Consider the following 11,361-nt stretch of genomic DNA (forward strand, 5'->3'; position numbering starts at 1 on the left):
ATTTTTAGATTATTTTTTGGAACTTGCTTATGTGACATGCACTTTATGTATTTTGATTTTTCTACTATTTATTCAATTATAAACTTTAACATAAAATATGTTCAAAAATAATATCTCGAGTTATCTTATTAGGTAATAATCCAACACCATATCGATCAAGGTCTCCAACTACTAATCTACACTCTGTAGATGAAAAAGAACGATGTTCCAATATTAGTGATATTAGTAATTCGGGTATCACACGTGAAGCATATGATAGCCCATGTCATCAGACAAGTCAGCAATATCTTCAACAAACATCAAACCATATCGACCAATTACAAAGCCAGCGTATGTTAATATGCTTTTATTACTTAAAGACCAAACATTTAACTTTTCAATTGGTCTATTAAAAACAATCTTTGGTATATGCTACATAATTATTATAGATTCATTGGAGTACACAAATCGAATTAGATTGCAAAGGGATGCAAGACTGAATAGGAAGACTATGCTACTTCAAAAGAGACATGATAAGATAAGCATGATAGATTGTAATTATCACAAAGCTAAAATTTTACTTCTTTTATCTTTAATATTACCTTCATAATATATATTCATAATTCAGCTAATTCAAATATTTAACATATATTCATTTTTTTATAATATAAATTACTTGATGTATTATCTCTAATGATTACAGGAGCAAGTACATCTAATTCAAATTTAGATACTAAAAAATTAGAAGAAGCGTGCATAGCCAAAAATATTACAATTAGTTATTATCAGTGTTAAAAATAATTATTAACAATAATTTTTAACACTGATAAGTATAAAAATAATATTTATAAAAGATTACCGAAAAATACAATTTATGGATTAAAAAGATGAGATCATATAATACAATTTTATTGTGCCAACCTCAAGATTTAAGTTTTACATGCACGTTAATCAAACAATAAGAATTACAATAAATCAATGTTCAAATACAAAAATTATAATATATAACCATATCTTAGTTTGAATTTTAAAACTTGAACACTAAATAATAATTGTTTGTTTATAAAAAGCATAACAATAGTAAATAATAAAGTGCTAATATTGCTACTTCTTAAATTACCTATATTCTCAGCAACATCGAATATGGCTGGGTCAGGGGCGGAGCTAGACTAACTATTTAGGGGGCGATGTTTAATAATTTACTAAAATTATTACCTACTGCAAAGTAAAAGTGAGAAATTTGAGTGAATGAAGATATCAGAGAAGTCCAAAACAGGATCCAATTTTGAGTTCTCAATATGTTGTATGCGAGGAAAGGTACAACTGCCATTTTGAAGCACTTGATCGGACGCTCAGGGATCTTATGTCAGTTATCGATCAACATAAGACACATCAACCATTTGGTGGTAAGGTTGTTGTTCTAGGAGGTGATTTCAGACAGATACTTCCGGTGATTTCGAAAGAAAGTAGACACGATATATTGGCATCCGCTATTAACTCATCTCATCTGTGGTCATTTTGTAAGGTTCTGAAACTGCATACGAATATGAGGCTTCTAATGTCTTCTTCGGATCAAGATGAAGGTGAAATGAAGAGATTTGCTAATTGGATACTTGATGTTGGAAATGGAAATATTGGCTCTGTTGTTGGTGATGAATCAGAAGTTGAAATTTCAGATGATCTATTGATTACAACTACTGATGACCCTCTCTCTCATTTGGTAGACTTTGCATATCCAAATTTGTTGCAAAACATGTCAGATTACAGGTATTTTCAGAGTAGGGCAATTCTTGCACCCACGCTTGAGAGTGTCGAGAAGGTAAACGATTTTGTCTTGACAATCTTTCCGGGGATGGAAAAGGAGTATTTGAGCTCTGACACAACATGCCAAGCTGATGAGAATGAAGATGTACAACAAGAGTGGTTCACACCAGAGTTCCTAAATGACATCAAATGTTCGGGACTACCCAATCACAAGTTGACTTTGAAGTCAGGAGTCGCTGTAATGCTATTGCGAAACATAGACCGGACTTCAGGTTTATGCAACAGGACAAGATTAATAGTTAACGAACTTGGCAGCAACGTAATTGGAGTGACGGTAGTGACCGGTAGAAATATTGAAAATAAAGTGTACATTCCAAGAATGAACTTGATCCCTTCAGATTCAGGATTGCCATTTAAGTTCCAACGGAGACAATTTTCATTAACAGTATGCTTTGCAATGACCATTAACATGAGTCGGGGTCGATCATTATCACATGTACGGCTTTATTTGTCAAAATCAGTGTTCACCCATGGACAACTTTATGTTGCTTTGTCAAGAGTTAAGAGTCACAGTGGCCTCAGGATTTTAATTATAGACGAAGACGGCAATCCAAAGTCATTAACAACAAATGTCGTGTTCAAAGAGGTTTTCAATAATATTTAGGTAAGAATAATATTATTTTTATTTTAATAGCATGTTATGATTTACACTTTTGTACAAATATTTACTATAGATATAACTAATTTATCTATAACTCTTTTTTCAAATTTGAAATGAAATGTGTAACAAGGAACACAACATCCTATGCCAAATGCTTTTCTAATGAAGTTAGTAAGATACTAGGTTGTCGATAAATTTTTATTAGCTTTTTGATATAAAATTTAGGGTAAAATTAACATGCTATTATTACAGTTATATATGTTCTTATTTTTTTATGGCTCCCTCCTTATGGTTCAAGAATATTATAAACTTCAAACTCTTCTATTTATATTTTACTTTGATAAAAGATAAAATAACATATTTAACACGTTTATTATATAACGACGATGATAGTATTATACTAAATTTAAATATAAGCCCGTGCATTGCACGGGTTTAACACTAGTAATAAAAAAGAGAGAATCCACCCCCATACTTCAATGGGAGTTTTACAGCGCGTGAACAAGCACTAAACAAAAATGGACAATAAGTCAATAAAGGCACACTAAAAAACAATCGGAAAAAATATCTTATATCTCAATTATATATTTATAAAAAAAATCTATCTCAATTATCATCTCAGCACTCATGCCCTCCACAAATAAAATATGCAGCACCATATTTTTCACCGAATTTTTATTCCCACCCCAAAATTAAATACTACACATCACAAAAACGCGCCACGTGTCCTGTGTCCCAGACCATTCTCAGCCACAAAACTCTGAACCCTTCTCGAACCCTCTACGGAAATTTCTTTATTGTTTCTCAAATATTTCTTCACATCTGATGTGTCACTCTCTCCTTTTTTATTTTTATTTTCTCGCTTTTTCAATTAATTTTTTCCTTTCGGGAAGAAAATTTTTAATTTTTATTATTTATAATCTCTTCCGTTTCTTCTTCTCTTCCCCCTTCTCTGCACACACCCTCTCTCATTCTTCCAATTCTTCAATCTTTGAATTCTCATTTGAGTTGCTCTGATTTTCTCGGGAAAACAAAATTTTCCGGGGAAGTTCTCATTTTGACTGCGCAATCTGAACTCCCGGAATCTGTGGCTTCCAACGAAATCACAGCTTCCAGCAAAATCATTGGTATGTGTCCTGCTTTCAATTATTTTTTATGATTCAGTTCTCGAACATGTATTTAACATTGAGAATCTGATTGATCTGATTTGTGCAATAGCAATTAGCACTTCTTTGTTTATTTTTTAAATGGATATCTCAAAATATCTCTGAAATGTATATTTATAGTATTTGGAGAACAGAGAAACTTGTGAAGAATGTTATGTGATTTTTTGGGTTTGAAAAAGGGAAAGAAAAGTTGATTTTTTTGGAAGCTATTATTGTTGTAGGCTGGTGGGGTTGGTCCCTGTGAAGCTTAGGGTGTTTACAAGGACTGGCTCTGATTTTGCTCCAATGGAGATGCAGGTATTGCAAACAAATATTTAAAATTTGGTCCTTGCAATAATACCCTTTCACTATTTTCTTTTTAGAAGTTTTGTTTTGTTTTTTTTTATAATAGTTTGTGTGTATGGAGAAACTGAGTCATTTATCTCAAGAATTATTTCAGCTTCGGTGGGAAACTGATGGAGTTTCATAGAGATTGGATTTGAGTTTGTTAAATATATACAAATAATTTTATTTTTGGATTAACATGACTTAATACTTGAATGGTTAACCTAATGAGCCTTCAAATGATAAGAACTTTGACATTTTGTTTGTTCTAACATTGTGGTTGTGTCAAGTGTAGCATTGTTAGAGCTTTAGATTAATCAATTCGATCATTTATCTCAGTTCAAAATACAGAATAAGTTGCACTCTTTTCCCTCCTGTTTTGGATTCGGTTTAATTTAATAGATCTGAAAAAGGAAAGCGGAGAATATAAACAATTAGCCTTTGTTGTTTTTTGTGGGGTGCACAGAGTAGTATCTGACAGCATTGGCCATGTGTTCTTACTAGAATATAAACGGATATAAATGTCTGGGTTTATTTGTGCATAAAGAAGTTAAAGATGCATGTGTTAGCATGTGCGTTTGAAAGGGGTGACAACAAAAGATCCCGTAGGTTCAATAATTATGTATAATGTGTTACTTGGTTGGAAACAGGTTTCATTGGTCATACACCTTCACTCTTCTGGAGACCTTTTCCCTCTATTGATAGAAAAAGAGGATTTCAATGTGAATTCGAATTCATCAAGGGACTTTATTTCTTAATAAGGAAATAATGTCTCCTAGGAACTGAAATATATTCTAGTGAGCATCAAATTCCTTCATGATGGAATTCCTATTCCCCCTTACCGTTGTGAAACATTTTAATTGTTCTTATTGGTTCACAGTTATCAATTCAACTGCTTTTATTGAATGTAGGACCAAATCGAAGGCACAAAGCTAAGCAAGTCTGGTACAGCCAGTGACTGCCATTCCAATGATGGATCACAATCCCAATCGCCAGATATAAGTTCTGTTGTGAACAATCATGCCCCCAAGGTTGCTTCACATTCCATGTTAAATGTTTTCATTTAGCAATATGCAGAAGACTTGCCTTTTTATTCCGATTTTACCTTTTGTTCTTGGAGCTTATTGAAATTAATTTCTGCAGGTGAGGAAACCATATACCATCACTAAGCAAAGGGAGAAGTGGACTGAGGAAGAGCATGAAAAGTTCCTTGAAGCTTTGAAGTTGTATGGTCGGGGATGGCGTCAAATTGAAGGTAAGCTCTATCTCCTGATTTGACAACAAAAGTGAATAATCTTCCATATGCCTTCAAGTCGGATGAAATATTGTTTGTATTTGTGCAGAGCATATAGGCACCAAAACTGCTGTTCAGATTCGAAGCCATGCACAAAAGTTTTTCTCTAAGGTCATTGTTGTGAAATTTCAGTTCATAACTGTGTTTAAATCACTCGTTGTGCTTGATGGAAAGAATTTTGATCATTTGCAACTTATTATAGTATTAATAAGTTGAAGACTAATTGTATATGAAAACAAAGTTGAAGATGTTTTGATCCAACTCTCTGTTCTCATGTGTTGTACTACTCTAAATTGTTTCAGGTTGTGCGGGACTCGGACGGAAGTGCTGAAAGTTCTATACATCCAATTGACATACCTCCTCCTCGTCCTAAAAGGAAACCCCTTCATCCATATCCCCGTAAATTGGCCAACTCCTTCAAAAGGCACTCCATACCAAATGAACCAGAAAAATCTCCATCGCCTAATCTGTCCTCTGCGGAGAAAGACTCTCAATCTCCAACCTCTGTGCTATCTGCCTTTGGTTCGGAAGCATTTGGGTCAGCATTTTCAGAGCAGACCAACAGATGCCTTTCTCCGAATTCTTGCACTACTGACATTCAATCAATCAACTTGTCACCTATTGAGAAGGAAAATGATTGCATGACATCTAAACCATCCAAGGAGGAAGACAAAACGCCTCTAGCTTCTGCCCCTTTATCCATCAGCTCACAACCTTACTTGCACATGGTATGACGAGCTTCATGATATTCTCTTATTTCACTTCCAAAATTAATTGTGTAAGAAATAGATTTTATTTTTACAGCTTACTGATTTAAAAATTATATTGTGTTATCCTAGAAGTCTGAGAAGTTGGAGTTGTGTTCCAAGCAAACCAAGTGTATCAACAATGATGTTGTCAATGTCCTGCCCACTACTATAAAGCTGTTTGGAAGAACTGTTTCAATGGTCGGTAATCAGGAGTCAATTAATACTGAAGAGGAGTGTGTTAAGCTATGTATTACTAGGTCTGATGAAGTAGATGATGTTGAGAATCAATTGAATACACAGTTATCACTAGGCATGTGTAATGGAAGTTGGCAAGTAATGCCTAAAGAAGCTATAGTGAAGGAGGACCTTGGCCTTGGAGAATCTGCACCTGAAGCATCTTTGTCATGGTCAAGTTTGTTCCCAGGCGGTCTGGCTGCTTACTTTGGTTCATCCAATACAGTCGTAAATCCTATGCCTCTTCACCCCTCCTTGAAAGTAAGAACTAGAGAGGAGGAAGGTTCTTGTACTGGTTCCAATGGTGAATCAGTCAATGATGTGGAAATTCAGGGCAAGATTCAGGGAAGGTTCTTGGACACCGTCGATTCCAGGTGTCAACAAACATCTCATCAAGAGGAAGTAGTAGTCCCCCAGAAGTCTCCAAGGGGTTTTGTACCATACAAAAGATGTTTAGCTGAAAGAGATGCAAGTTCTTTGATTGTTGCATTGGAAGAAAGGAAGGGGCAAAGAGCTAGGGTGTGCTCATAGCCCTTGCATTCCCCCATTTTTTTTTTTTTTAATTTCATGATGCTTCATTCTTGCTGATACATGGGATAAACGGGCTCTTGTGAGAATAAGGAACTAATTATCACTTAGGTAGCTGAGTTCTAATTGTCAAAATTGACAAAGCATCTGATTCTTTAACACGAAGTGTGCAACTGGGAGCTTTCTTCATTCTTTCACTTTAAGACACTCTTTATGTTCAATAATTCAAGAGGGGGTGGTGGGCATCATCATCATTCTCACTAAAAGTTTGCTTAACCAAATAGAGTTTGGTCCACCTTATAGTCTCTATTTAACTTGTGTTAGTGTTCTGTTTTTGGCATATTTCATGTCTCTTTATAATCTCATGATTGCATCAGTAATGGATTGAGGGTATATAAAAGGAAGGGTGGAAGACAAGCACATTCAGGATGTCTCAGCTCACAAAACATTAGTTAGTTATACAAACCCGAACGATGATAATTAGGGTACTATTGTGGGGTGTCGTGCCGCAAACCACCTGGGCAATTTGTATATCTGAATTTTTCTTCTGTATTAAATTTTTATGTATATTTTTTATTGGGATGATGTAAGCCATTACTATGTACTTCTGATTGTATTCTTGGCCTTGCTAAGATAGTGGTTCAGTTCAAGTCACTCAATCATGCATTATCATTTAATTTACAAGGGTCTTTTTTTATATATATTTTTAATAACTAAAGTCACATATAGAGATCCAATTTATAAGTGCAAAATGTTTTATTATTTTTATATTCATAAAAAATATCATTTGTTGTGTTTGATATTGAAGCATCCGTGTCCCATGAGTATTTTTGTGTGTTGTAAGAGAATTATATTGTTTTGACAAAAATTCTCTGCTTGGTAAATAAGTAATTATCATAAACAGATAAGGATCATTAAAATCAGGATAAAATTAGAAAGATTTGATTAATACTACAATAAAATTAAAAACCGATAAATATGACTGGGGCAAAATTTTAACTTCTAACAGATTATTTTCATAGAGATGAATGGGGCCTGGGAAGTCAAACTGGTAATCAAGATCTGCATTTCTGGTAACATAGCACAATTCAAATAATAAAATATATATCTTAGCTAATCAAGCCAGATAATCAATTAATACATTAGCCACACATTGTATAAGAGAGTAACAAAAAAAAGTCATGTTCAATGAACACTCAAATGGGATTCCATTGCAAATAAAGCATGACTTGGAATTCATGGCGATCCTGTGGTAGAAGGTCTCATCAAGTAAGGACCTTGTTTATAGAGACAGACTCAAGTACAATGCAGACATGGCTAATGTGTGTAGCCTTCTCTGCATGTTTCAGTGCATTGCTAGTATCTAGTGTTTTGTCTTTGCCTTAGTTCTGATCTTGGTTTGGCAACTTCCACAAATATGACCCTACCATCCAAGAACTGCAAACGGTGGTCCCTTTCTTGTCAGTTTCTAACATAACTGAAAAACTATTATGGGTTTATTAAATGTAAAAACAAAATAAAATTAGGAATTGTCATTTGAGATTTCAATTCTTAAGAATAGTAAGGAGTTACCAACAAGTATACAGTTAAATGCTGAATCTATAAGATTTCTGGATAGAGTATTTGGGGGTTAAAGAAAAATCAGCTTCTTGAGATCCTTTAATAATCTCAGAGGGAGTAACATGAAGATTAAACTTGATTGCCACAAATTTCAGTTTCACCCTATTGAAGGATATAAAATATAGATCCATAGGAATAGGATATAAAGCTGAAGCAATGATTTGAGTTAAAGCTGATACCTTCCCTTCCCTCCAAGAAAGTTCCAAGTAATTACATCAATCCCTGCCCCTTTCCCTTTTAGTGTTACTTCAAGATACACATTCTAGTTATAATTTTTTTGATAAATCATAATATTGGCATTGTGAGAGGAATGGTAACTTACACTAACCTTTCCACCTTTCCTCTAATTATCCAACTTATGTTTACTTATTTTGTTCAATTAAGATTTTTCGTAATAAAATAGTTATGTGCAAACACATGATTACAAAAGGCCTTTTTGTAAATTTCTAAACACTTGAACAAATTAAACAACAAAAATAACCTTATTTCATGTACTAAAGTAAAATCTAGAAAGGACGTAATGTAAGTATAACAACTAGAGCAGAAGTGAGCGTAACTATATTAAATTACCAGAGAGGTCAGTGTAGTTTATCCTATAAACAATTACATAAGTCTTCAAATTTCTGAGACACTACTCAATTGATTACATAATCTATCTAAAGTTCCATGTCTATCTTGTCCCATATTTAAGCATGTCAGATTCTAACTACGAATAAGCTAGTTAACAACGGCAATCTGCTACAATTAGATCGAAACAAACTAGTCCTCTAAATCCACGTTGCTCTCATGAATATGATAATTTATAAATTGCGGTGAGGAATTTATTATAGGAAAAAATAATTCAAATTCATACCTTTCCATGCATTCCCTCAATAGCCTTCAGAGATTCCTGTTCAGTTGCATATCTAAGAAATGCAAACCCTCTTGGTCTATTTGCAATTTTATCCATCACCAAATTCACTGCTCAAAGTTATGCGCATACATTACAATTATTAAAAGTACTACCATTACCAACGAATAGCATAATAAAAAAAATAAAAAAAGGTACTTCAGCATTTTCTGTTCCTACCTTCTAAAACTTGACCAAAATTCATAAATGCATTTCGCAAGCTTTCTTCAGTGGTTCGAAAAGATAACCCTGAAATAGAAAAGGAAACAAGATACATAAAGTAGATGCAAATAAACAATATCAAAGTCTCAAAGAAACAAAGCTATTCAACAATGGCGAGATGGCAATGGAATGGAATCATGAGGGATCACAGCATATCAATGAAGCGCTGAAGTTCAGTTCGGAGGAAATGCAGTTGCAATGAAAAAAAAGAATACTAATCAACCTTTACTAGAAATTGTGCTGCTAGATGAAATGAGCATTGTTTGCTTTACCCTAATATTAGGTATTCGATTAACTCAGCTTGAGGAACTGTGGCTACGAATATGAGCACGGGACTCCTCTGCTCCTAGAACTAAAACTCGGGACAAATGGGAGGAAATGAGCTTGCTTATCACTTGCCCACCACGGTGTTTGTAGATGAAATAGGCAATTTTGAGCGTGATTTTGTAGTAATACATAAGCAGTGTACTTTTTCAAACTAAGATCACTAGGTAATCCATGAGAAACCAGGACAATTCAGAGTTCAGAGTCTAAATTGTATTGGACAACAGTTTTCTATTTCAGGCTTGAATAGTTATATGTATAAGAAAAATAACATGATGAAAAACGCCTAATGGGAGATAGATTAATTACTCATAACCACTTTTCTTAAACAGAAAAAAAAAAAAATAATTTAAAGTCATTCACAGTCATCATTCGTCCTAACTTTATAAAAATAAAAAAGCCTTCCACTTCTGTAATGCATATTAACAATTGACACCATTACAGCATCCAATTCCTCCGAATGAGAGCAACCACGTTACCATCAATACAATTTAAGCTAAGCTACAGCACAAGATTATCAAAGGCTACCAATGATAAAACTATTCATATGTATAAGCAAATCAAAAGATATTCCCCCTAATTTTGCGACTAATTCAACCCAATTGGCCAGACCCATAAAACAAAACAAGGGAAAGTTATCATCTTTGCAACTGTAGATTGAATTTTGAATAAGAAAATTGAAAAGGTGTAGTTAAAGTAGCTAACCACTAACATAGAGCTTAGTTGAAGGAGGAGCAGCAGAAGAAGAACTTGGTTTGCTATTGGAATTAGAAGAAGTTGATGATGATGATGAATCAGAAGCATGTGGTTGAGGGAGACACGCCAACACATAGCAACAACACTTGCTGCTGAACGGTGATGAAGAAGAAGAAGAAGAAGAAGAAGAAGAAGGGAAAGGGATTGTTATGCGGTTGGTTTCGGAGCAATTAAGATAAAGTTTGCGTTTTTGGGTGAAAATGAGAGAATTTGAAACGGGTAATGATGGAAACGGAGATTGAGGAAGTTGTGCTGCAACCCCAACAACACCCCCAAAGACGATGCTGTTAGCAATATTAGCCATTTCCTTCCTCTGCTATGCTTTGAAAAACACAAGCCAAGAAGAGCAAGCAAGTAGCACATAATAACTAAATATAAAAAAATATATATTAATAAGGGTTGGGTTATGACAAAAAAAAAAAAAAAAGGGTTGGAGTATGTTGGATTTTTTTTGGTGACGATTATGTTGGATTTGAAATTTGGGTAATATACTTATATATCAAAATATACCAAAAATTTAAAATATCAGACTAACCCATAATAACCAAATTAGATTGGTTTAATAGTTAGTTCACTGGTCAGTTTTAAAAAGTGTCGAAGTTTAAATTTTGCTCTGTCATTTGTGTATGCAGTAATCTATTGGTCAATGACAAATCTTTAAATGAAGTTCTGATCTACGACAGATTAGTCATTGACCTGCCGGGTTGGGAGATATCATGGAAAGAAAACGATAATGTTAGGAAGACAAGAAATGGCCAGAATTTATCATATTTAACATTTATTAATTATTAAAATAATTAATGAATGCTAAATAAGATAAGTTTTGGCTAATTTTTTTTTGTTAACAAATA

General features: G+C 33.9%; 2 protein-coding genes across 7 annotated transcripts; one reads left to right on the forward strand and one right to left on the reverse strand.

Moving 5' to 3' along the window:
• Positions 1 to 3,136: 3,136 nt before the first annotated feature.
• On the forward strand, positions 3,137 to 7,358 carry LOC112802434 (protein REVEILLE 7). Of its 4 annotated transcripts, none has more exons than XM_025845650.3 (7): positions 3,137 to 3,531; positions 3,792 to 3,867; positions 4,806 to 4,925; positions 5,038 to 5,149; positions 5,238 to 5,299; positions 5,491 to 5,916; positions 6,028 to 7,358. In XM_025845650.3, exons 2-7 carry the CDS (start codon positions 3,856 to 3,858, stop codon positions 6,700 to 6,702), a joined length of 1,407 nt encoding a protein of 468 aa, XP_025701435.1. In that variant the 5' UTR covers positions 3,137 to 3,531; positions 3,792 to 3,855; the 3' UTR covers positions 6,703 to 7,358. The 4 variants fall into 4 exon arrangements, with proteins under 4 accessions (XP_025701435.1, XP_029154369.1, XP_072093800.1 ...); XM_029298536.2 differs by having other exon boundaries at positions 3,187 to 3,531; positions 3,691 to 3,867; XM_072237699.1 differs by having other exon boundaries at positions 3,187 to 3,531; positions 3,691 to 3,867; positions 6,031 to 7,358.
• Positions 7,359 to 7,748: 390 nt separating this feature from the next.
• Positions 7,749 to 10,875, reverse strand: LOC112802436 (uncharacterized). Of its 3 annotated transcripts, none has more exons than XM_025845656.3 (4): positions 10,460 to 10,875; positions 9,389 to 9,457; positions 9,173 to 9,279; positions 7,749 to 8,136 (listed from the first exon to the last, which is right to left on the reverse strand). In XM_025845656.3, the coding sequence occupies exons 1-4, from the start codon at positions 10,812 to 10,814 to the stop codon at positions 8,056 to 8,058; spliced, it is 612 nt and encodes a 203-aa protein (XP_025701441.1). In that variant the 5' UTR covers positions 10,815 to 10,875; the 3' UTR covers positions 7,749 to 8,055. The 3 variants fall into 3 exon arrangements, with proteins under 3 accessions (XP_025701441.1, XP_025701443.1, XP_025701442.1); XM_025845658.3 differs by having other exon boundaries at positions 7,749 to 8,176; positions 10,460 to 10,873; XM_025845657.3 differs by having other exon boundaries at positions 7,749 to 8,184; positions 10,460 to 10,873.
• Between the last annotated feature and the right edge of the window lie 486 nt (positions 10,876 to 11,361).

This window comes from Arachis hypogaea, chromosome 5 (genome assembly GCF_003086295.3).
Source record: "Arachis hypogaea cultivar Tifrunner chromosome 5, arahy.Tifrunner.gnm2.J5K5, whole genome shotgun sequence".
NCBI classification, from domain to species: domain Eukaryota; kingdom Viridiplantae; phylum Streptophyta; class Magnoliopsida; order Fabales; family Fabaceae; genus Arachis; species Arachis hypogaea.